The following is a 23863-nucleotide window of genomic DNA, read 5'->3' as shown; positions in this document are numbered from 1 at the left end:
AACAAGCTATAATTCTCAACTCTACTTGTCCACAGTTAAATCAGTGGAACCAAAAGAACCCATATCTACTTATATGCAGGCAGAACTGGCATACAAAAAACTGGTAAAATTGTTTCAAAAGCAACCAATTCCAAATGGACTGTAAAGTGACTTCCAAGAAGACCAAATGACAAATCCCTTTTATTCTCCCCACCCCCCATCCCATCCCACAGACAGTGCAATTAGCTTGTATTCTTGCACCACACTTTGATGCTTTTTTCCTTTACAGAAAAATACTTGGTTACATATTCAGGTTTATGAATTTTATTCCAAAAGAATCTAGGAAATGTAAAAAACCAATATTGAAACAATGATGATTCTTAAGTGTTGCTGCATAAGCCTCCTCACCCGTGTAGCTCAGGGAAACAAAAACTTGCACACTTTTGCCTAGAATATTATTATAATACTAGTTTGTAATATCCCCTTGGGTTCTCAGTTGCTTGCTGAGAAAGCATTGTTGAGGGAGGTACAGGGAAAGCGAAGCACAACCATCATTTCCTGTCTGTGAAAGACACATCTTATTTAAGCCACGGGACTTGAGAATTATGCCACTCGTTTAAATGAAGTAGGCGTACCAGGATGTCAAACAGCACAGCAAATCAACACCTAATTAATGGAGAACACTGAGCATAAGGCCAAGTTCTCAAGCAAAAGTTGTTGAAACTTTTTAGTTATAAATACACAATTTATACTAAAGTCTCGTTTAAAAGGTATCGCTACCGATACCTTTTATCTTTAAACAATTTAAAGACAGGATGCCCTCACCTGTCAGAGCCCGGGTGAAATTCTGAAAGCAAGGAAGGCCGTCGCCGAAGCTGCTGCTGCTGCTGTTGCAAAAGCTGAGTTGCCTGACTGACTTCCAGATGAGAAGAACGATAATCAGGAACTGCAAACTCCTACACACAAAAATAATTCTGACACTTCAGCAAGCATGAACATTCAAAGACATCAAAGACTGAGCCAAGAACGCTAAAAAGTGCTAAAGGAATCATGGTTTCTGAATTATTCTTAAAAAACAAACATGAGATTATCATAGCCTTGCTACAAACTAACAGCTAGAGTCTTAAAATGGCAGTTTTTCCATTTACCCAAGTAATAGGTTATTGAAGATTCACTGCAAAAAGTGTTCCTACAGTAGTTACAGAAATTCAAAGATATTTGGGGCATGCCTCCACATCTGACAAGGCACTGCCTAGAGAAAGGGAGGGAAGGGGTCTGTTTGAAGCAGAGGCACAACAGAAGGAAAACAAAATTTGTCTCTCCACTCTGTGTGAAGGTCTGTACTCCAGACATGTCTGGGGGGAAAAAACAGATTGTATCTATATGTTGGCAGGAAAACACAGGTACTAAATTGCACTACTTCGAGGCTCAGGGCTTGACATACTCTGTCATGGACCAGGGCCAAAAAAGCATTGTTAACCAAAGTCTGACACAGATTTAAGATCAGAGATTACAAGAACTAAAAGCTCTGTGCCACCTGAAAGCCTGAGATCCCAGCTTCCAAACGGCACGACATGAGTCCCTGGCGCCAGTAGTTCAAGAAATAAGTTGCTAGAAATACATAGGAAACAATTGCAAAGGTGCTAAACTGACAGTACAATACATGCATTCTCCAGAAGAATAAAACTTTTCCAAATATGATTGGATATAACGAGAAGGAAAAATACTATCATCTTATACTATAGCATAAATACAGGATGCTCTTCAAACTAGCATCAGCACCGATGGGCACATGGCATTAAACTGCCCAGTTACCAAACTGCTTCCCTCCTTCTGTACATCCTCTGACAAAGGGGGACTCCAAAGGCATTATATAAAAGAAAAAACAAGAAAGAAAAAAGATAACCATGTAATTCTTTACATCTCAGCAAGCTTATACATTTACTTAATGTCCAGTATATCACTAGACATTCCTAGCCAGCACAACAGCATGAGATACACAATAAACCACCCATCAGAACCGACAGCACATACATGTGTTGGGTTTTTTTGCCTCAAGACTTCCTACAGTAGCATCTCTAAGACTACATCTACGTGATAAACTTACGGGCCCTAATGGTGATGACCTTGAATGCACTGCACCGGGCAGATTGCCTCCTCCTAAACCTGAACCAGTATACACACTGCCTCTGTGCAGCAATAGGGCAGGCTGATGACAGTGCCAATAAGCCCACTGGGGCTGCTTCTGGTCTACGGGACAGTCCACCCAAAGGAACCCAAATGTGCTCAAGGATACTGCCACTACAGACAGTAGGTTTATCTTACAGATTAAGCTTATGCTGTGCAGAACAGGATGAGAGAATCCTTGACCCAAAGTTTATAACCTAAGGAGGAAGGGCCTAAAACAGTAAACCATACAATAACGTATTTATTTTAATTTACAGATTGTTATCCAATTCTTCAAGAAAATATGGAAGCAGAACTAATGCTTGACAGGCTAAACCACTTCTAACAAGTCATGAAAGAGGATATTAGCCGCAGGATGTATCCTCCTCACCACTGGTAACCTAAAAAGCCTAATAGGACGGACCTCAATTGTTCTTGAGTTCCTTTGCAGTGCTACAATGGCCAGGGGAGCCAAAGCTACCTTAACACAGCAGCCAAGCATTTTGCTAAACCAGGGGAATTCTAAGCTGGCAATCCTGCACAGTTCTTCTTGCACTGGGGAAGCTCCAGGGCAGAGCAGAAGCTTAACAGTGATGAGTAAGGATAGGACCAAAATGAAATCCTTTTGGGTGATCTGTGCCAGCAAATCAAGTCAATGAACAGCAGCTTTGGTTACTGCTTACAAGAGTCAAAGCTCTCTTTGATGGCCAGCCTGATCCCTGCCACCCTGACATGATAGGTGAAGATGTACTGTAAACCCATGTTTTCCCCTTGCTCACAAGCGCACTGAAGCCACACTGGGTTCTTCACAGGAGGAGCTGGGCAACGATAAACTCTCTTGCATCCTGTCGAGAGCACAACAGGACACACTCCTGCCATAACCTAGGCTAAGTTTTGGTGGTGCTTGTAAGCACTGTTCTGTCAGTATTTGACAATGCACACCATTCAGTGCCCTGGCTACATCTGGTCCAATGATCAAACATTATTAGATGAAAGAACAAACAAAAGAAAAGAATTTGGAATACACAACCCGTGATAAACTCATTCAAGTTAAGATGAAAACTCATTGCCAAGAGAGAAAATTTGTATTAGTTTCCCCACTGGAGCATGTGTTACTTATTCAAAAGGAAACATACAAATCTTCTTGACTGTCTTCCAAAAAAAGGCAAGCCAGCAAGCAGAAGATACATGCAGTTCTTAAAAATCAAACATTTTCAGCAAAAAAACTTTTAAACCAACTATTTATTCAACTAACTTTGGCAGCCACTTTGCTCAGTGGCCAAACATTTCCTCTATCACTCCAGGCTGGTTTACACATATTGATGCTTGAGCTTTACACTTTAAAAATAAAACTAGAGGAAATGAGACTGAAGAGACTGTCCTATCTTGGAGAGGACTCTTTCATGTAAAATATATTATATTACTATTCCACACTTCCTAAGACAGACAAATTAGATACTGAAACTGATAAGATTCTTCTTTCTTGAAGGGATTTACAGAGATGAAAACAGGAAGTACTGCTTAACAGACACTAAGAACACTTTACTTAGGGTGCTTTAACATTTTTCAGAGATTTGGTAGGCAACTATTAATATACCACATGCCACTTTTTATTCAGAGTAGCAATATTAGCTTTTGTGCCATGGCCAAATTCTAAAAGCAGACAGAGCATAATTATACATTTCCCCCATTAGTTTTAATTGGGTCCAATACTTTTAAATTGCATTGTTTTTCAAACATCCTTGACCTAGATTAAATTGGTAGAAACACACACCTGACAAATGGAATAACTGAGTTGATAACACGTAATGGAATAACTGAGTTACATGAGTTAATGGTTCACGTAATATCATCTGTTCCTTACCTGCTGATGTCGGGTGCTAGGGAAGGTGTACTGCACAGAGTGTGTAGGGTAACGACTCTGTTCTGTGCTGAATGCTCCTTGGTTAGGAGGATAGCCCGAACTTGACATTATCAGAGAAGAAGTCTTCACACAGCTGTGAGATCAAGAGCAGCAAGCAATCATGTTTCTAGAAAACAGCCTAAAGAAAAGAAAAAAAGATCACTGATAGGTAATAAAGTACCAGATGTACTCCCAATACATTATAGCCAGTTATCTAAGCAAAACAACCATTACTAGTAAAAGGTTTTTCCCTATGTTTTATTTAATAGCTTGCTCTAGTTTGAAAAATGTTAGCTCGTCTTAAAATGGGCTCAAAACATAGGTGTCAGCAATGGCTACACACAGTTGGGAGGATTATAATGTCAGAACACATCATTTTACTATGGCATTCTCCAATGGCATTAGGAGAATTTTACTTTGAAAAAAAGTCATGTACATAGATGTTAGAGATGTTGTAACTATAACAGGGTCTACAGTCAGACACACAATTGCTGATAAATAGCCTTAGGATAAGGTGTTTGGAATTCAATTCTGCTTCTTCAAGAACCGTTCTAGGAGCTGTTCTCCATTTCCTTATTCAAGTGAGTCTTGACACCAACTTCCCTAAGCACAAAGGCATCCTTCTCAAAGACAAAAAACAGAAAAATCCCATGCAACTGGTAGTGTTGCATCTTTATGACGCTATACTGAGCCTTATACCAAGCAAGGAGACTAAAACATGGTTGTCCTAAACTAAATGCCCTAAACTAAAAGCAAGTTTCCAACATTCCTGTTTTGTCCGTTAAGCCAGAGTACTATGCAACGTACTGAACAATTAAGAATAAGCATGCAGCAAACACAGCCATTGGTTTCATGCCAGGCCAGTATTGTCAAGCTGGGCCCAGAAGCCCCAACAGTAGAAAACGCTTTTTTATTCCTTTGGCTAGTCTCTTGTTCACTGCAGCACTAGTTAAATCAGCTGAAGCGTACGTTTCTGTAAATGAAATATAATGTACAAGCCTATATCAATGGCTACAATACAAATATTTAACATAGCAGAAAAAGTTAAATGATGTGTAATTAAACACCCTACATTAATGGACACACATGAGGTTACTTTCAGAGACAGCTTTCAACATTTCTTATCTATATATCGTGACATGCAGATATCTACTAACAAACATACTCAGTTGAATTCAAGGACACTTTCCAGTCAACTTGGCCTGAAGTTTGGGTTTTGGAAATAAAACGCTCTAAAACAAATGCAACAACTCTTGTCAAAAAAAAAATAAACACAAAAAATGAGGGGTTTTGTATTTTAACATATTAACAAAAATTAAAATCAGTAGCAGTTTTGGCAACAGGAAGGCTGCACCACTCTTTGCAATTCACTAGGTAATGTGACAGCATGAAAGTGAAACTGCCAGTCAAGGAGAACTCAAGAGTCTCTGTTCAGTGCGCCAGCTGAGTGAACAAGTGTAAAACTACAAATAGTGGAGAAGATGGGAATTCTGAAAGCTATCGATAATATTAGTAAGTTAACTAACACATTTTTAACAAGTTATTCCTTGTTTTAGGGCAGGAGAAGAGAAAACCGGAAATGAGCAGAAAAGTAGGTGCAAAAAATTTCAGACAGTTTGAGTGTATAATGCTTGAGCAACGATGTGCAGAGATGTGGGGGTGGTGACAGGTGGAATCTGCACCTCTGGGTGAGAGTGGTAGAGATGCAGGGGAGAAAAAAGAGCAGCAAATATCCTCCTCAGCTAATTAGAATATTGTACCACCAGCAACTAAAACTACTAAAAACATCTGTGAAAAGCTGTTTTCTTTCCTTGAAGAAATGTAACTCCCCAAAATTAAACAAGCTGCTTATTCTTGAAAATAGCAAAAAATGAAAGGAAGAGAAACTGTCATAGAAAAAAAAACGGGGAGGGGGATAGAAAACAAAGGGAATCAAGGTCTCTGGGAGATAGGACACGGGGAAGAAGAAATAAGGATGTATAAATAGCTTTTGGGAGAGGTTGGGAACATTAATAAGAGTGATTTCAAGGAGTACAAGGAGCAGAAGCCATACTAAAGGAAGTTTAGGATGGAACTGGATTAGGGTGATATTGGTGAGGCGGTCAGTGTTTAAAAGGGACTCAGCTTGCTAGTAAGAAAAGGGTGGAAACAGGTAAGAGTCTGAATAGAGAAGAACCAAAAGGTATAGAGGTAGAACTAGGGAAGTTATATATGAATGGTATGGGGGTGGTGGAGGAGAAGGGAAGTGATCAAGACAGGACCAGACTATATGCAGACAAACCAGAGAAGAAGCAGCAACAAAATAAAAATAGTGGCTGTGGACTATGGCAAGAGAAGGTGCAGCTGGTTGGGGTAGGAATATCAAAGGGTTCTAACCGTGACGTCTCCCTTTCTTCCAGGAAAAAAGACAAAAAAACAACATCGTGGCCTGTCCCTTCTCTGCCTATCACTCTCACCTTCTCTGCCACTATAACAGACTTTTTATTCTTCCCTTCTCCATCTTTTTCTCTGTCACTGGACAATATCAATATCACCACCACGTTGGCTGTTGGGCCTGTACCTGGATGTCATCTTTGTATCCGTCTTGTCTAGATAATTCATAGATTTCATAGACATTAGGGCTGGAAGGGACCTCGGAAGATCATCGAGTCCAGCCCCTTGCCCAAAGGGCAGGAAGTCAGCTGGGGTCATAGGAGCCCAGCAAGATAAGCATCCAGTTTGCTTTTGAAGGTGTTCAATGTAGGCGCTTGAACCATCTCCGGGGGCAGGCTGTTCCAGACCTTGGGGGCTCGGACAGTAAAGAAATTCTTCCTTATGTCCTGCCTGAAACGGTCTTGTAGTAGTTTATGACCAGTAGTTACATTCAGTCCAGGCCTCAGCCATGCAGATTCTTTTTGCATAGCATCTCCTGACTGTGTGAATGGTCAGGAAAGCCCATATTCTTCCACCATCATCCAAGTTTTTATCATCTCCCCTCTTGATTAATCAAACAGCTGATCACTTTGACATATCAACCTCTTCGAATGCCTCTACTGCCCTCCCTATTCTACTGCTTCATATGTAGGTTCCTTGTCTCCACCCTGGAGGCCCTTCATAGTCTATTTTCTCACACACAGGTATGAGAGGTCAGCACCAACTGCTGAAGAGCCAGTGATGCCAACCAACATCATCCCCTTGCTCAATTTACAGATAAGTGTTTTTATGCTTCCTCTCAGCCTGCCCCTTAGTCTTGGGAGGAGCTGCCCATAAACATCTGTAACATCTCATTATCCTCCTCCAAATCCCTGCACACAAGGCTCCTTTGCTGTGATTTGTCTAAGAAACACAGCAGTTTGGCCACTGGTGCTGAGACCAGTGCCAAGTATGATGATCGGTATTGTCTCGCTGTTTCTCTACACTCCCCATCTGAATGTACCCAGATATTGCCACTTGCCTCAGGTTGTTTTCTGTTTGCAACAGGGACTAATTTTGTTTTGGCAGTGGGGTCTATGGCTAGAGTTCCCATGGTACTATAAATAAAGGCTGAGAAGATGGCTACGGAGTAAGAAAAGGAGTATGTTCTTCAGCCCTGTGCTACGAGTGATTTAGGCAAGAAAATGATTCTGCAACGCTCGTTCCAAAATAGACTGCGATATTTCTCCCTGCTTTGACAGCTCAAAATGGCTCATCAGATTTGGTTCAAGAAACCCCAAAATAGTTGATCTTTGTGCTGAAATCTGTCATTCCTGGGTAATTTCTGAGAAAGTTAAGAATAAGAGAGAACAGGATATTATAAGGCTACAATGTAACTGCTATTAAAGCCTGACCCTGCAAATGTGTATTCTCTTTGAACAACTCTTAATCGTTAGTTCTCAAAATGCTCCAGAGAGAATTATGTGTTATCCTCATTTTACAGGGGATGAACCAGTCACAGGAAGATTAAGTAGCACATCCAAGAGTACGCAGCCAGTCAGTGGCCGAGTCAGGAATAAAGCCTCCTAGATCACAATCCAGCACTCTATTCACCGGACTATCCTGTTTCCCCTGCTTACGTTCACTTCCATGAATAAGGACTATTTATATGAATTGTGGTCCTTAGCATGTTTTTGCAACTATGGAAGGAAAGTGCCAAGTGTTGCCTTGTTTCACAGTACCATTCAGGCAGTTCTGAATTAGTCTCCCAACACTTGCTAATCAACCATACATCCTTTAAAGGTGTTGGTTGTAGCCATGTTAGTCTAAGGCAGGGGTTTTCAATCTTTTTTAAGAACTGTACCCCTTCTAGTGGCGGTGGCTGGATGTGAGCAAGGAGATGCTTGCACGTGGCGGCCGGACACGGAGCGGGGGGGTGCTTGCATGCCGCTACCATCCGCCCTGCGGGCCACTGACAAGCAGTGCATGACTGACCAGGTGCAAGGTCTGTCAGCAGGCCGTAGAGCCACACAGCGGCGGCGCACAATAGTGGGCATCGGCACAGGGCAGTGGGTGGTGGCAGGTGTGTGAAAATGCAAATGATTGGCAGGGAAGATCCAACGGGATAGGAGTTAATAGGTGTGAGACTGGTTGGTGGGGGGAAAACGAACAAAAGAGGGGAATGTCAACAGGTGATAAAATGCAGCTGGGAAAGTACAGGGAGGTTACCTGGGGTTATCGGATGGGGTTATAATGTGCCATAAATCCAAAGTCTACATTTAGTCCATGATTTTTTGTATCTAGTACCTTTATGAAGTGAAGTTCATGGGCTCATCTACAAAAGGTGTTTTGCAAATTCCCTTTGAGGATTAGAACTGAGAGATTAGAGAGAGAGTGGTCATTTTGTGAGAAATGTGCACTCACAGGTAACTGGTTATTCTGGTCTTTGATAGATTTTCATTGTGCATTCATTCTGGTTAATGGAGGGTTAATGGAGGGTTACTAGCATACCAGTTGTTGTTTGGTTTCTCCTACATAGTTTCCATCCGGGAATTCAGTGCACTGGATGAGATATATTACATTTCAGGAGGTGCAGGTGTAAGATCCAGGAATGGTGACGGTTTTCTTGTGAGGTGTAGTTATTGTGGGAGTGATGGAGCTGTGTTGGCAGATTTTACATTTCTTGTCCCAGCACAGTCTAGATCCATTTGGTATGAGATGCAACCTGTCTCACACCTATTAACTCTTATCCCCTTGGATCTTCCCTGCCAAGCATTTGCATTTTCAGACCTGCATTTTGCATATTGGCTTAAGTTTGTATTCGGACCCTAAAGAGAAGACAAAGACCAGCAGACTCTTTCTATGCCTAAGGAAGGGTGCCTGTGCCCGAAAGCAAAGATGAACTTTTTCAATTATTCAGTTGGTCTAATAAAAGATACCACATTTACCCAAAGAACCTTGTCTGCATACATCCTTTGAGTCATTTTCCTTGTTCTGTCATGGAGCAAACTGAGGGACAGAAATGAAAAGGGGTTTGGAAAACACCAAGATCATATCAAACTTTGTTTAATCAACAACGCCTGCTGAATTGGGTTATACTGTGATATTCCAGTACTCATTATGGTAAGTAGTACACTCCAGTTTAGTCAGTCTGTAATCTGCCCTGCCTTCTGACTGAAGTACACTCGCTTTAAGCGGTACCCAATACAGCTCCTTCCTAGAACGAGTGCCCTGATTTACCTTACCGGTCACTTCATCCTTAAAGCAAGCAGCCGTAAAACTGGAATTGTAAAAGGAGAGCAAGCTTTGAGACTTAAGTATTTTTTTTTAATAGTTACATAACTGGCTTCATGTTTGATAGCCGTTTTTCTCTCAAAAGAGCAAACAACATAGGTCATATGATCATGTACTTTCAAGTTGTACCAAGAACAGTAAAAAGCCAATTCTGACACTATCGTTTGTTTCCATTACTCTATAAAACCCATTTTTCCTCCACATATGATAATCAAGACAAATTAATTCAGTGCTTTATATTCCCAAACAACACAGAAAAAAGATTTTGCTTTTCTGGTTCATTATTCTTGGATACCTTTTCCCACCTTCAGCATATGCACCTCTCTCAAAAACATTTTCTTTGAAAAGCTGAAAAACTATTTTAGAAACCAAGTTAGGGATTTTCAAACAAAAGTCTTCTCTGGATAGAAAAGCACAATATTAGAAAGTGTTACTACAGTGACTGGAAAGATTTAATCTAGACTATTACAACTCGAAAGGCATCTTTTAATAAATTCATAACATGTAAATACCAGACCAGACTTAAGGGCCCACTTATTAAAACGGATCCATATCGTCTGGTTTTGTATTCAATAGCACAGTTCTGCACCCACAGTCTTGAGAGGTCTAGTTAGGATCTTACCTGGGTGCTTACAGTAACACATGACTTCAATTAAATGTAATAGAAGTTGCATGTGTAAATCTCTCTCTCTCATACTCACAGGTAGGATAACTGATAGGATGCTAAAACAGTGGATATATATGCCAGAAACATCCCCTGGTAATGCTTCTGTATTGTCAGCTAATCATAGTTTAAGTATATTCAGCAACTAAAGTACAAATAGCACATTAACGCTTCTGAAAAATGGGCAACATAAGAGGAAATAGAAACAACATCTGTTAAATCAACAGCCTTCTAAAAATAGCTTAATTGATCCAATCCTGTCTAAAAATTAGCTTCCAAAACCAAGAAATATAATGCAGATGAAGAAACTAGAGTTTACATTTAAACTAACTCTCAATAGTTACAAACCATTACTTAGTTACCAGTCTCTATCCTTTAATACATATTTTTTGCATAGTCATATATTTTTAATGGAACATATCAACCTTGCCGTCACCCATTTCCTGCCTCATTATCACTGGAGTCATAAAATTGCTGTTTTTGTGAATAGTTATGAAGAATTTCAGTTAAACTACAGGTAGTCTGGGCACTCACTGATCCATTTCAAATCCCCTTGCCTTATAACTAGGAACTTCCCTGCTACATATTACAGAACAGTGGGACTATTTAGCTACAGATCCCTTAACAAACATGGCCAAACAATTTCTGCTTCACCGTAACTTAGGAACTGCTCAGTAGATAGGTTCCTAAATACACGCTAAATTATTTTGCACTTCACCTGACAGAACTCTGAGAATCTCAAAATATTCATTTCATAGCACACAGAAAAAGATGGAACAGGTTAACTTCAGAAAGTGAAGGCAGTTAATCCCGTTAAGATCCATAACAGGGGAACCAACCTGCAGAACAGGCCAAAAGTGGCATGGGCAGCTTTTGTTTGTGGCACACAGCAGACTGGGGAACGGGTTGGCGGCACAGCAGCAGATGGGGCAAAGAGCAGAAATCAGGACAGGAGTAGAAAGCACGGGAGCAGAGTGGGCAGGAGAAAGGGATCAGAGTGGCAGTCAGGGAGGATACAGGTCTTAATTTATGGCACATCTGCCAAAAAGGTTGGCCCAAAATGATGTAGCATACGATGCATCCCAGTCATGCAGGGAAAATATAAAGGTAGTCCTTAAATGGCTAAAGATTGCTTTCATCCTTCACCTGTGCTGGGACCATTTAATGCTAGGTCTCATTTCTCAGAGGTGGGCATTTGCAATGCTACTGTGACAAGTTAACAGAATGCCATTTGTCATTTTGTCTGAATTAAGCTATTGCTCCCTTGCTGTAAATCCAGACATTTATATCACCTTTTCCATTTTATGTGACAAAGCTGCTAAAAATATTCAGCTACCCGTGAGGACTTCAGTCTCACATAGGTTGGAACAACAATCTTCAAAGGGTTGGGAGAGCAATTTTTATGCTTACTTCTATTAAGAAAGAAGCTAAAAGGGCATACCAAGCCCTATTAATACATGCTATAAACAATGTGTTGCCCCTTTTATTAGTCGCATCTTAAGAACTGGGGCCCCACTGAGAATACTCTGTTGTCCAAGAACTAATAGGATGATGTTGGTTTTCTTTCTTTTCTTAACTTCAAAGACCCTAAAATATTAAGTCCGGATCAATACGGTATTTATCAGACTTTTAGAATACTGTAATCAGTGAAAATATATATTCCTGGGAAGAAGAATATTCCTCCTCTAAAGAAAAGCTAGAGTTTTAGGCAAAATGTGTACAAACATTACAATGAACCTTGCTAGCAAAGTTTTTTGACTTTTGGGCTTGAAATAAAATTACTTGGCAAGGGACAGAGGTAAGTGGATAGGGAGACAGCAAATGTAAATCTTTATTGAAGAGAGCTTGAAAAACAACCATTTAAACTACTGAGACTTCTCAGTCCAATTCTCAAAAAAAAAAAAAAAAAAAAATCGCAGAATGGCAACTACTACATGTCATTCTTACTGTTAAAAGCTGACTGTAGTACTTCACAACTGACTGCAATAGTTTGAGAGAAGTAGTGCTTTAAAATTACAAAGGGTATTTGCATTTTTCTCTCAAAAATAGGGAAATTATAGTTTGTGGCTAGGTGGGCAAGTTTTATTTAATCTTCCTCCTATACCATTTATTGCCTAGGTAGATACAGAATCAACTGGATCATTTTGGCTTCTGCAGATTTGACTAATACATATTTTCCGAAATACCCAACATGAATTAATACCATAAGCAACCTTTAAATTTCCAGTGACAACTCTATGCAATACTTCACTCTGAACTGCTGGAAAACATGAGCATATTGCAATGAAGTACCTAGAAGGCAGCAAGGTGTTTGTGCCCAAAAGCTTTGCAAAGAAGAATTTTTTCCAACTCTCTGAGTTGGTCTAATAAAAGATATCAGATTTACCCAAAGAGCCTTGTCTGTCTAGAAAGCAGCAAGACTCAAGTGTGCTCTCTTCCCCACTACATCTATTGATATTGTTCCGAAAAACGTAGGCCAAGCTCAATGTAAAGTTATTTGGTAGTTAAATTCTCTATACACTATAAACCAGCTTATTCCAAAACAGAACAGTTATTCCAGGCAATCACTCCATGGAGGCTAGACCTAAGGAAAATTATAAATGCATGTTATTTACCAGCAACTCACTTTCATCCAAATTTCCCTCCTGGGCCAAAGGCAGGCTAGAGTTGCATTTTATAGATGGACTAAATCAGAAATGTATAAGCTTCCATAAGCAACAGTTTTCTTCATCTGAGACAAAGCTTTCCTCATCTTTTTGATCCAGTGTCACCATTTCAGTATCAAGAACAAATCTGACTAGAATTTTATAAAGGGCAATTCCAGTTTCAGTTTCTGTGCTAGAATATGTCACTCGTAGTGGTTGCTTGACAACAGAATGCAAGTGGTATGTAAATCTGCCTTATTTGAAGCTGCTTGAAAACAATGTTTCTGTAACACAAGATGCATTTATTTGCTTAAATTATGCTACACCAATCCTTAGCTCTAAGCACTGTATAATAAATTAAATATGTAACTAAGTCTATATTGTAAACATCTCTATACCCATCCTCTTATGCTCTTACTCCTTCACTAGTTTATAAGGCTTTATCTAAGAGGAAAAAAAGGGCAGGAAAACAAAATAAACATTTCCAATCTACCACGAGGGTCATCAGATTAAGGTTCTGATGAATCAAGAACTGGCAAGTATCAAGCAAATGATTACACAGATGGCCTCAGCACTGAACCAATCAAACAACTGTCTCTAAAAAAACAAAACAAAAAACCACGCATGCACAAAAAGCCACAGTTGCTTTCTTCCTAAGGCAAAAGTAACTGGAAGCAGAACGACACAATATAATAAGCACCCATTTGAGTAGAGCAGAAGGAAAATGCATGGGGTAGGATGACTTTTACAACTCAACACTGATCCTGTAGAGCATTTTAAACATATTTTTAAATGCCCCTGCAGCCCATCCACCATGCAGCTACTGGGAGCAGCAGAAAACAGGTGTTTGAAGCAGGAAATTTCCTTACAGCAACGTTAGAAACATGCATACTTATCAGGGATTGGGGAGAATATTTTATAAACCATTTGAATCACACTGTTATAGCAAATCCAATCAAATTCAAATGCATGTTCAAGTACTACAGCTTATCAGGAAGCAAGTGTTAATGAACCTCCAAAAGTTCCTGTATTTTGCCAAGGAGCTGCAATGTGGAGAACATAACACAGTCAAGAATGAGATAAGCAAACTACAAAACCTTTACTCTTAACTGCAGGTTTTGTACGGAAAGATAGAGCTATATTATACACATGCTGGATGTTTAAAAATTCTGCTTGAATCCACATAGGAAGTTACTTTATGTACTTCTCAAAAGCTCAGATTTTTTCTTAAACCACAAAATTTAGCTGATGTCCTCATTACAATGAAGCAGGCTGTTAAAACTCTTAGGGAATACGCTGCCCCCAATCCACTGAGCTCAGCAGGACTTGTACTCACAAAGCGAGCACAAGCATACTCTGCTTCTCTCCCAGTGATCTTGAATGTATTCACAGTAACAGCATCTCTCATTTCCTGACTCTCTCCTGAGTCCTAACGTTTTCTTAGATAAAATAAGGATTCTCATTCCCCCTTCTGTAATGAAGGCTTTCTTCACGTGGGTGACTTTGCATAGCCACATACTGCCCTCCAGCAGCAGACTGCATGAAAGGGGCATCAAACAAGGCCCAAGGGTCACATCCAGACTTCTGCCCGTGGAATTTGTGGACAGGGCCAATAGGGAGTGGGACCTGCCACAGAATCTGTGGCTATGGGGCCCACTGGCAATAGACGGGCAAGCACAGTCGGTGGCAACGCAGTCCCATTAGCCCTGCGGCTACTTATCCCATGACTGCTGGGTCTGTGGCTTTGTGGCCTGCTGCCATTCATCCTGGGGCCACTTGACTCATGGCTGTTTCACCTTCTGCATCCACCACTTCTACCACCATCACTGCTTGTGCCTCCTCTGCTGCCACTTGCCCTGTCACTGGCCCCACTGCTATGTCTAGATCAGTCCCACAAGGAGTCCCATGGTCTGGATCTGGCTCAGGGCATGGGCGAGTTTGACACCTGTGCTTTACAAGAGGGACAAGTCTTGCAAACAATGCATTTGCATCAATGCTAGTAACATGGAGAACCTTGCTGAAATATTTCAATCGCAGTGTGCTCTTTTACTACAATCTCTAAGAGAACAACCTTTCAAAAAATGATTTCCAAAGCCAAAGATCACCTAGTAATAGCCTGTTAAGAGCTTTAGAGGTTACATGTGCATTTCATGGCATGGCAGCATCGCTTTATTTCTAAATGCCCATCAGACACGTAAATTACAGATTAGGATCTCCAATATCTGAGTCACATTCTATGCGATATGAAAAGGAAGCACTAAAGTCTTTAGTTTAGCCAATGGCATGAAAGATAGGAGTCAAAGAGCATTATAGCAGTCAAAACAAGATGTCATTTGTGACCCATTCCAAATATGGAATGCTGACAATTTTTTCAGCTGCTTTAAGGCTGAAAAAAGACCATATCTAAAATATAGCATTCTAACATATAAATAAATAGTTTCAATGATCAAACTGCCCAACTATTTAAAAAAAACACACTCTAATATACTTCTGAATTATTTAATAAATACTGTTTCAATGTAAGTTATTTAAAATGCAGTTCAGAACAGATTTTTATTGCAATTCCAAAAAACTGAGTCCTTGCTGCAGGTTGTACAATTCAGGATTTTTAAGTTATGTTTGAAACGGACACAAGTCATAGTTCCTTAACAGCAATGACATAAATTAATACCAAATTCATGCTCTACCAAAAAAGTTATCAGGGAAGTACAGTATACAGATGTTTTTAATCAAGCAAAATTCTATTCTAATCTCAGTAATTTAGGTTCTTATATAAAATAGCTCATATGCATAGAAATGTGATGTCCAGGTTAGCGGAAACTGCACTGTATTCCAAATGGAAAGCCATATGAAAGCTCAGGTAATTTAGGCCTCAGACTGTCTGAAGTACAATCTGTTTCTAGAGCTGTATTAACATCTGTTTATTAGTATCTAATCAGCCATCCCTCTTGCCTTGAGAAAAATATGCTGCCTGTAGAACAGCATCTCTCAAGCAGTGGTAAACATTAACAGAGCCAGAATGCAAGAGGCAAGAGCCAGCATGCAGATTTTTTTTAAGTTTCTTATTTTCTGGTTTCAGAGAGAGCCCCGGGACAAAACACTTCATCCTTCAAGCCACCCCTTTGGCTTATCAAAGGGTGGCCCTGAAGGATTCTGAAGTAACTACCATTCAGCTCTCCTTAGCCAAGGAAAGGCACAACACAAAACTAGAAGGGGAGTACAGTGCCGCCAAAAAGGCCTGCTGGAATGCACAATCTATACCAGGGGTGGGCAAAATGTGGCCCGGGTGCCGGATGCAGCCCGCCAGGCCATTCAATCTGGCTCACGGGGCCCCTAAAAAATTTAGAAAATGAGTATTTATCTGCCCCTGGCTGCCTGTTATGCTGCCCTCGATGGCTTGCCAAAACTCAGTAAATGGCCCTCCACCCGAAATAATTGCCTGCCCCTGATCTATACAGATGTGGGGGAGCCAGGTCAAATTAATGCGCTTCCTCTTCCAGTGAAGTGCCATTTTGTTTTTTCACATTTGTCAGCAGCCTAGATGGCTATGATTAGGCTAAGTGACAAGTTAGATACAACCACTGAGCTATGAGCCGATGCATATAGTAAAGCATTCTAGTTTTAACGCATTTCATGTGAAAAGCAGACAATAGTAGAATCTTTCATCCCAAAGACATTTCAGGCATCTCCTGGTCTCCTCAGAACCAGCCTTCTACTCTAATTAGATTCTAAAATTGGGACCAACATGTGACTTAAGGACACTATAGAAAAAGAGTTCTCATGAAGGGGATGTTAGAAGCTGGGCCTGCAAATGGGCTAACATAGAAAATGAAGGTACTCAGACCACATTCTAAAATTCACAATAACTTGTACCTGAACACATCTAATTGACACAGATCTTCTAAACTCAAATGAAAATGAAACAATTTCAAACTCCATATCAATACAGTATACAAAGGTATCTCCTTTTATGACATACTGTTCAGGAACTTGGACAAATATAAAAATAAGTTTCAGCTTATATTTATACTTTTCTGTTGATAAGCCACTGCCAACTAAAGTTGCTTTTAAATGACTTAGACCTGCAGGAAATTGGTTGCATGGTCACCATTCTCCCAACTTTCATCCACTTTATAGTTTCATAGTGTTTAGGGTAAGAAGGGACCGAAACAGATCATCAGGTCCACTCCTCTGCCCCGGGCAGGAATGGGTGCCGCGGTCATATCACCCCAGCCAAATATCTGCCCACCCTCCTCCTGAAGACCCCCAAGGTAGGCACCTCATTTGGGAGCCCATTCCAGAGCCTGGCAGCCCTAACTGTAAAGTAATGTCTCCTGATGTCCAGCCTGAACCTTCTCTCTAACAATTTGTGGCCGTTATTCCTAGTAACCCTGGATGGTGCCTAGGGGAACAGAGCCTCCCCCAATTCTCGCTGGTCCCCCCGGTGAGTTTGTAAAATATCCCATACCCACTTCCCATGTATAATACCCCATACCTACACAAAATATCCCACTTCCCATACCCTAATCTCCTTTAAAGTAATATTTCAAGTAGCAGATTGTAAAGAGAGTTTGAACTTGAACAATAAAAGGATTCTGACTCACCAGTATTGCAAGAAAGCACTCACCCTATGCATCATGAGTTGTGAACACTTCAGAGGAAAATTGCAGTTTAGGAGAAATTATACAAGGTGACTAAGTTTTCCACCTCACTCAAAACTGGCCCAATATTGTCCAAAACACTATCTCAGATTATCTGAGTCGTTTGAGAGTCATGCGCTCTTCTAATACTTGGAAGAGACTGAAAAAAGTAGCAGTCATGCCTTTGCCTTTACCAGCTTTCTGGAGAGAAATGTTAGTCAGGTATGATCCTGTCTTGAGCTGGGGGCTGGACTAGATATTCTGAGGTCTCTTTTAGATCTATTTTCCCATGAACTTCCATTCAACTTTTTTTTTACAACTACACATACATTAATACTGCATACACAGCATGTCATGCTCCTTCTATTAAGTTAATATTTTTTTAAAATGCTAATCCTATTAAGTCTAAATCTATATTTTCAGAGTGAAGAAACCCTGTAGCTGCTGCTAACTAGATGACAGATGTCCTAGAGATCTCATAGACCTACCTTGACATGCCTCTGCATGTCATTTGTCAAGCACTTAAGTGTTCACAGTGACAGAGAAAGGAAGAAAATAAAATTTCAGTTCCACCAAGCTCCAAGAAAAACAAAGGCCTAAATAAATACAATACAACCTAATTGCTTTAAATATTTTGTTCAAGTGTATGTAAGGAAATATTTATGCTTCTATTAAGATACTCTAGCTTACATCATCTCAAAAAGGATTACTTGCATTTACTATATTTGTTACTGTAGTTGGGACATGCACTGCCCAACAGAGAACACATCCACAGGTAGATACAATGTTGTTTTGAAGACTGAACCATAAACTCCAGTGTAGCCACTGAAAACAAACTAGAACCAGATCACAAAGCTGACTGGTACAGGCAAATGCTTCATCTATCCAATGTTCCAGAGTAGGACTCTGTGTGGCTGTACCTGTTCTCCTCCACAGAGCACAATGAAGCATCAGCGCTTATATTAATATAGGTATTACTATTTAAGCCGTTAAAGATGCTCGTTTACTGAAAAATATAGTGGCAGACATTGACCAGAACTCCCCAGTTAAACCATTACCTTACTTGGATTTTGTGACAAATAAGAACATAAATGTTACTTCCGTGACATGGATGGCCAGTGTTTCAAAACACTGTCAACATAAATTTAAAAACAATATATGAATCCAAGATAAGATTCTATAATACATACCAAACAAGGAGATACTATTTTTCCTTTTTAATGTGTGTAGCAGGCTAGCTGGCAGAGCTCTGCAGCAGATTGTACACATTCAGCTGTAGCACTGTGCAGATTTGCATGAGCTACAGCCCAGCTGCAGGCAGTTAGGAGTGATTACGGGCTGCCTAGGAGAACTGGGCTAGCCGAGAAAGATAATTAGCTGGCCACAGGAAGTTAAAAGACTCCCAGGGATGGACAGGAAGGAAACAGGAGTCTCTTCTTGGGGTCTAAAGGCTGCAAAGTTGGATGCACCCCTACAGGACTGGAGTCAGGGCCAGGCAGAAAAGAGACTACAGGGAGGAGGAAGCAGCAATGAGCTGGAGGCATCTTCTTGGGGCCACAGGAGAATCAGGACTGTGAGTGCACCCTGTATGGACTATGTCACCTTAACGAGTACTAATTTAATGTTGATGATGGTTCCTGAGAGGCAAGTATGCCCAGAAAATAAAGAACTGTTTGAAGTATAAAGGCTTTTGAGCTAAGCAAACCCCCAAACCCACTACAATGTGCTTTTCCCCAGAATGTTTTCATAACTCTAGTACTGTTAATTTGGTACATAACCACAACCTGCTCTGCAACTCTACCCACTGTTTTGTTGAATGATGCTTTAAAGCTGTAGTGAAACTATAAAACTTAAACTTCTAATGCTTCTAAATAAAAACAGTATCCATACCTTCCCACAGGTAAGATGAAGAAATAACTATTTAATCCAATGCTCTCAATACAAATTAAAACACTGAACTCTGTAAGCCAGCTACCTTGAAATGAGAACTGGGTTTTTGGTTTTAACCATGTTGCTCTAAGGACATAGGCAGGCAAGGTTCTCTGGGTAGATGCGATATCTTCGTTTAGACCAACTGAGTAGTTGGAAGAAAGTTCTTTGCAAGCTTTCAGGTGCAATCACCCTCAGCTGTTATGAAATGAGAACACTTTCATGAATGGATCAGAAAGCTTCAAGTTCTCTCCAGGAATTCTACTAACTTCCTTAACTTAATCCACAATGCATCAAAATCAATTTCCCTATCACAGGATAACTATATAGGATTTATTTTCCACTCTTTCCCCCAACAGATGCACATATCTCAACATCACTCCAGGATGGCTTTTAGACAGAATTAACCAAATGCGCTTCCTCTGAAGTACAATATGAGATGCAACTCACAGAATGGAAGCAAAGAACAATTTAAGAAAACCTCAAAAGGTAAGTGTTCTGTTCCTGGTTAGTCCCTTTTACTTTTCTAAGTGTTAAAGCCTATAAGAAAGAGAACTATTCTTTATTTTCAGCCTGGTATTTGTTGATCAGTCAACGAACCCAGGATTTGTGCATCCTGGTCAGCAGCTTGTCCAGGCATTAGTGTTTTGCCTGTACTCAGTTTCTGATTTGTTCCAAGCTGTTGCACAATAGGATTTTTCAGACATTGCCTGGTGTACCTTCATACAGATATAAGGACTCAATTTTGCAATAACCATCAAAGTCATAAAGAGGAGGAGTCAGTCACTTTAAAAACCACATTGACCGACATCCTCCTCCAGCCTTGAGAAACACACACATCATATCAAATCAGACTGGGAGAGGCACCACTGGTTGCATGGTTTGGACACAGAGTGATTCAAGGACATGTAAGTTGTTCCTTTTGGCATCCTCAGGTACTTGGCTCCAAGGTCAACTGAAATTATTAGCATGTAGACTAACACTCCAAATGGAAACTCCACAAGGTCCACATGACCTCAGGCTTGTTTCAGTAGAACAACTGCTAGAAATTATAGCAGCAAAGGGATTTTTAGCATCACAGAGCACCATCACCAGACAGAGAAGCAGAGGGAGTTAGACTATAAGTGGGAAATGTATTCCACACATTCCTGACTATTTGCATAATTTAGAAGTAGCCCAAACTAAATATTTACAGACATCAATGTGCATAGGTCAGAATTTTCATCTGCTTCATTGACAGTAAAGGGACTAAATGGCACCTAAAGTTCACTTCTTAGTTTTTCACATGAGACGTTGGTTCAGATTTGACTAGACATCACAAGTGAGTTCAACACTGTGAGATTAGTATCCAGGAAATGATTCTTCACATTATGAAACTATTATTGGGTTAGCAGCCTTTGCTAACAATTGTACTGTGCTACACTGTACTTGCATACATAATGCTTCAATTTCCACTTCAGCAATACTTAAATTTTAAACTAAGTTGTGAGTAATAAAAGAAAAGCTTAGTTATACCCTGACCACGTAAGAAAGCAAGCATTATACAAAAGGGAAGACAAACAAAAATGGCTTGGAGCTTTAAAAAAAAAATAGACTAGATGGTGCTAATTTTAAAAGGGGAGTTAGAGCAACACTGAAAAGAGAAATACCTTACAACCTCATACAAACAAAACTTTATGTGAAAGTAGCGTGTAACACTGCTGTAACTTAAAAGACTGAAGAAAAATATTTTCTTTTGCTGTTTACTTTCTCATTTGACAGCTATCTCAAGTCAGCTTTCCCCTGTTTACAAGCATGCCTCATGTACACAATAACAGGGAAGATAAATATTTTAAGAAAAGAGGAAGATGCAACTATAAAACCACAACAGGGGAGCAGGGGGAAGAGGTACAGAGACAGCTGTAGAACCTGAAGCCACTCCGAGCTCTTCATCTTCTAGATACAGCACTGAAATATCAAATAAGGAAAAGCTTGCGTCGGACTTCTCTATGAGCCAAGATGACTCTGAAAGGTTGACAACATATTTTGTTTGAGTTTTGAGTGTGCTTAGACTACATTCTTAAGAAAGCAGAGAAGAATACAGTATATTCTGACCTCTTAAACTAGAACAAAGCCTTCATAATACATTCAAAGCCAATTCTGCTCAACTATTATGAATTGGATTCTAACTAACCAAATGCACGGGACTAAACAGGAAATGAACACTTCAATTGAAGTGCTCTCTTTATTTCTAAATATAAACTGTAACTCAAATGACAAAGTGCCTAATGATGCTCAATCCTATGCATCAGTAATACATCTCAATATCCATTAATGAGGAATGCCATGCAAAAGGCAGACAAGGTTCTTTGGGTAAATCTGATATCTCTTATTAAACCAACTCAAAGAGTTGGAAAAATTCTTCTTTGCAAGCTTTTGGGTACAAAGCCCCTTCATCAGGCCGAGGAAGCATCTGCAGTTGGTCTATACTCTTCCTGAAATATCATGCAATATACCCTGTTCTTTTGAAAGTGCATCTTAGATGCATTTACATCAGAACTTTTTACTTCATAGAAAAGTATAGGCTTCTACACTACAGTGCAGCAAGAAAAAGTAACCACATCTTCCCAAAACTGCCCCTGAACAGCTAAGAGGCTCCATGCTTCTGAACTTTCTCTGCCCAGGAATAAACTTGAACTTCTCCCATCCCCTAACATATAAACTAGATTTCAGCTGGCTAGAAATCCACTTCAAATATTTTATACTTCCTCTTCAACGCTCATGATTATTTAGTTAAGGAGTAGTGGCAAAACACTGAGTTTGTACACAGCAGCATAAACCCAACAGCCTTTGACCTAGTCCTTATTACAGGCGACTGGAACGTACCCACTGGGTCAACTTCATTCAGGCTCCTCCACCACAGCCATTGCCAAATGATGGCTGTTTGGCACTGTCACACGGTGCGATAAGGAAACTCGGTACAAAAACAACACTGTGCAACTTTGCCTCACAAACGGAAGCCCGTAATAGAAAATAAAACAAATGCACAATCCTCTTCAGCTCCACAACACTGTGCAACTCTTCTTCACAAATGGAAGCCTGTACTAATTATATAAATAAGTCATATATAAATTTTAAAAAACCCCCAAAATTCCTGCTTCAGCTCCAGCAGTTGTTATCTGCAGCCTCTCAGCTTTGAAATACTACCCCATGGAAAAGTGATGGGAACACCAAATCCTGGCCTACAGCCTAGCCTCCCCAGCGGAAAGACCTGCAGCTTCCACGGCTGGGTCCGGGGCTCCAAGATTGGACTCTGCAGTCACCCCAAGACCCATCTATGAGGCGAGGTGCGGATCATCCCCCAATCGAGGGGCTGCTGCCGATGAAAACCAGCACTTGACACTAGTGATAATAGAAACATTGACTATCTACCCCTTCTTTCCACCCCCTTTTCATTTCGGGCCATAGGAACGGAGACCAAAGACAGCTAAAGCAGAGGTTCCCAAACCCTTCCTTATTGCACACCCAGTTCCAGATGGACCAGCGGCCCGTGCGTACCCCCACCAGCGTACACTTGATATTTTAACCCCCTAAGTGCCAATTATTCACAGACTCATAGAAAATGAGGGAGCTCAGGAGGTCACACCTGCTCCAGGCAGGACCAGCCCCGACTGCATCATCCCAGCCAAGGCTTCGTCCAGCCGCGTCTTAAACACCTCCACAAGGACGGACCCCTCTGGGTCACCCGTGACCGCTCTCTCGGTGCTTCACCACCCTCTTAGTGTTTCCTAATATCCAGCCTCAACTTCCCTCGCTGCAGCTTGAGCCCATTGCTCCTTCTGTCGCCTGCCCCCACTGAGGACAGCCCGGCTCCATCCTCTCCCCCCACCCCCGCAGGCCACAATTCAACCCCCCTTGGTCTTCTCATCTCCTGGTCGAGCCCCCTTTCCAGGCGGGGCTGGACCCCGCGATGCGCGAGCCCCCCCCCCCCCCCAGCCCTAGCGTCTATGAAACCCGTGAAATGAGCCGGCCGGTCCTCGCGCGCCACGTCCCGCTGCCCTTGCCCCGCGCGGACCCTCCCCGACGCGCCCCTCCTTTCTGCACCGGGGCACAACTGGACACGGCAATTAACGAATGTAATTACAAGGAAATGAACCCCGCCCTGACACAATCCCCCACGCCCCCCGGGCACGGGGCGCACTTCTTGCACTACGGATTTTTTTGGGGTGGGGGGGGTCCACATTTGACAGCACCACCGAGCTGGGAGGGGGAG

General features: G+C 41.0%; 1 protein-coding gene and 1 long non-coding RNA gene across 9 annotated transcripts in view; one reads left to right on the top strand and one right to left on the bottom strand.

Annotated features, from left to right (window-relative positions):
* Positions 1-23863, bottom strand: part of NCOR1 (nuclear receptor corepressor 1) — a 98204-nt gene that overhangs the window by 71893 nt on the left and 2448 nt on the right. For all 8 annotated transcript variants that reach the window (XM_025214861.1, XM_025214858.1, XM_025214860.1 and 5 more), the window contains exons 2-3: positions 4010-4187; positions 805-935 (exon numbers count right to left, since the gene is read on the bottom strand). In XM_025214861.1, coding sequence (XP_025070646.1) covers positions 805-935; positions 4010-4117 — 239 coding nt within the window. In that variant the 5' untranslated portion in view covers positions 4118-4187. The remainder of the gene's footprint in view (positions 1-804; positions 936-4009; positions 4188-23863) is intronic.
* Positions 19136-21802, top strand: LOC102369494. The gene is made up of 3 exons (XR_324897.1): positions 19136-19255; positions 19971-20100; positions 21373-21802. It is a non-coding gene; the product is annotated as an uncharacterized LOC102369494 (long non-coding RNA).

This window comes from Alligator sinensis, unplaced genomic scaffold, assembly GCF_000455745.1.
Source record: "Alligator sinensis unplaced genomic scaffold, ASM45574v1 scaffold1801_1, whole genome shotgun sequence".
Classification (NCBI taxonomy): domain Eukaryota; kingdom Metazoa; phylum Chordata; order Crocodylia; family Alligatoridae; genus Alligator; species Alligator sinensis.
This window is presented reverse-complemented; position numbering and strand designations above follow the sequence as displayed.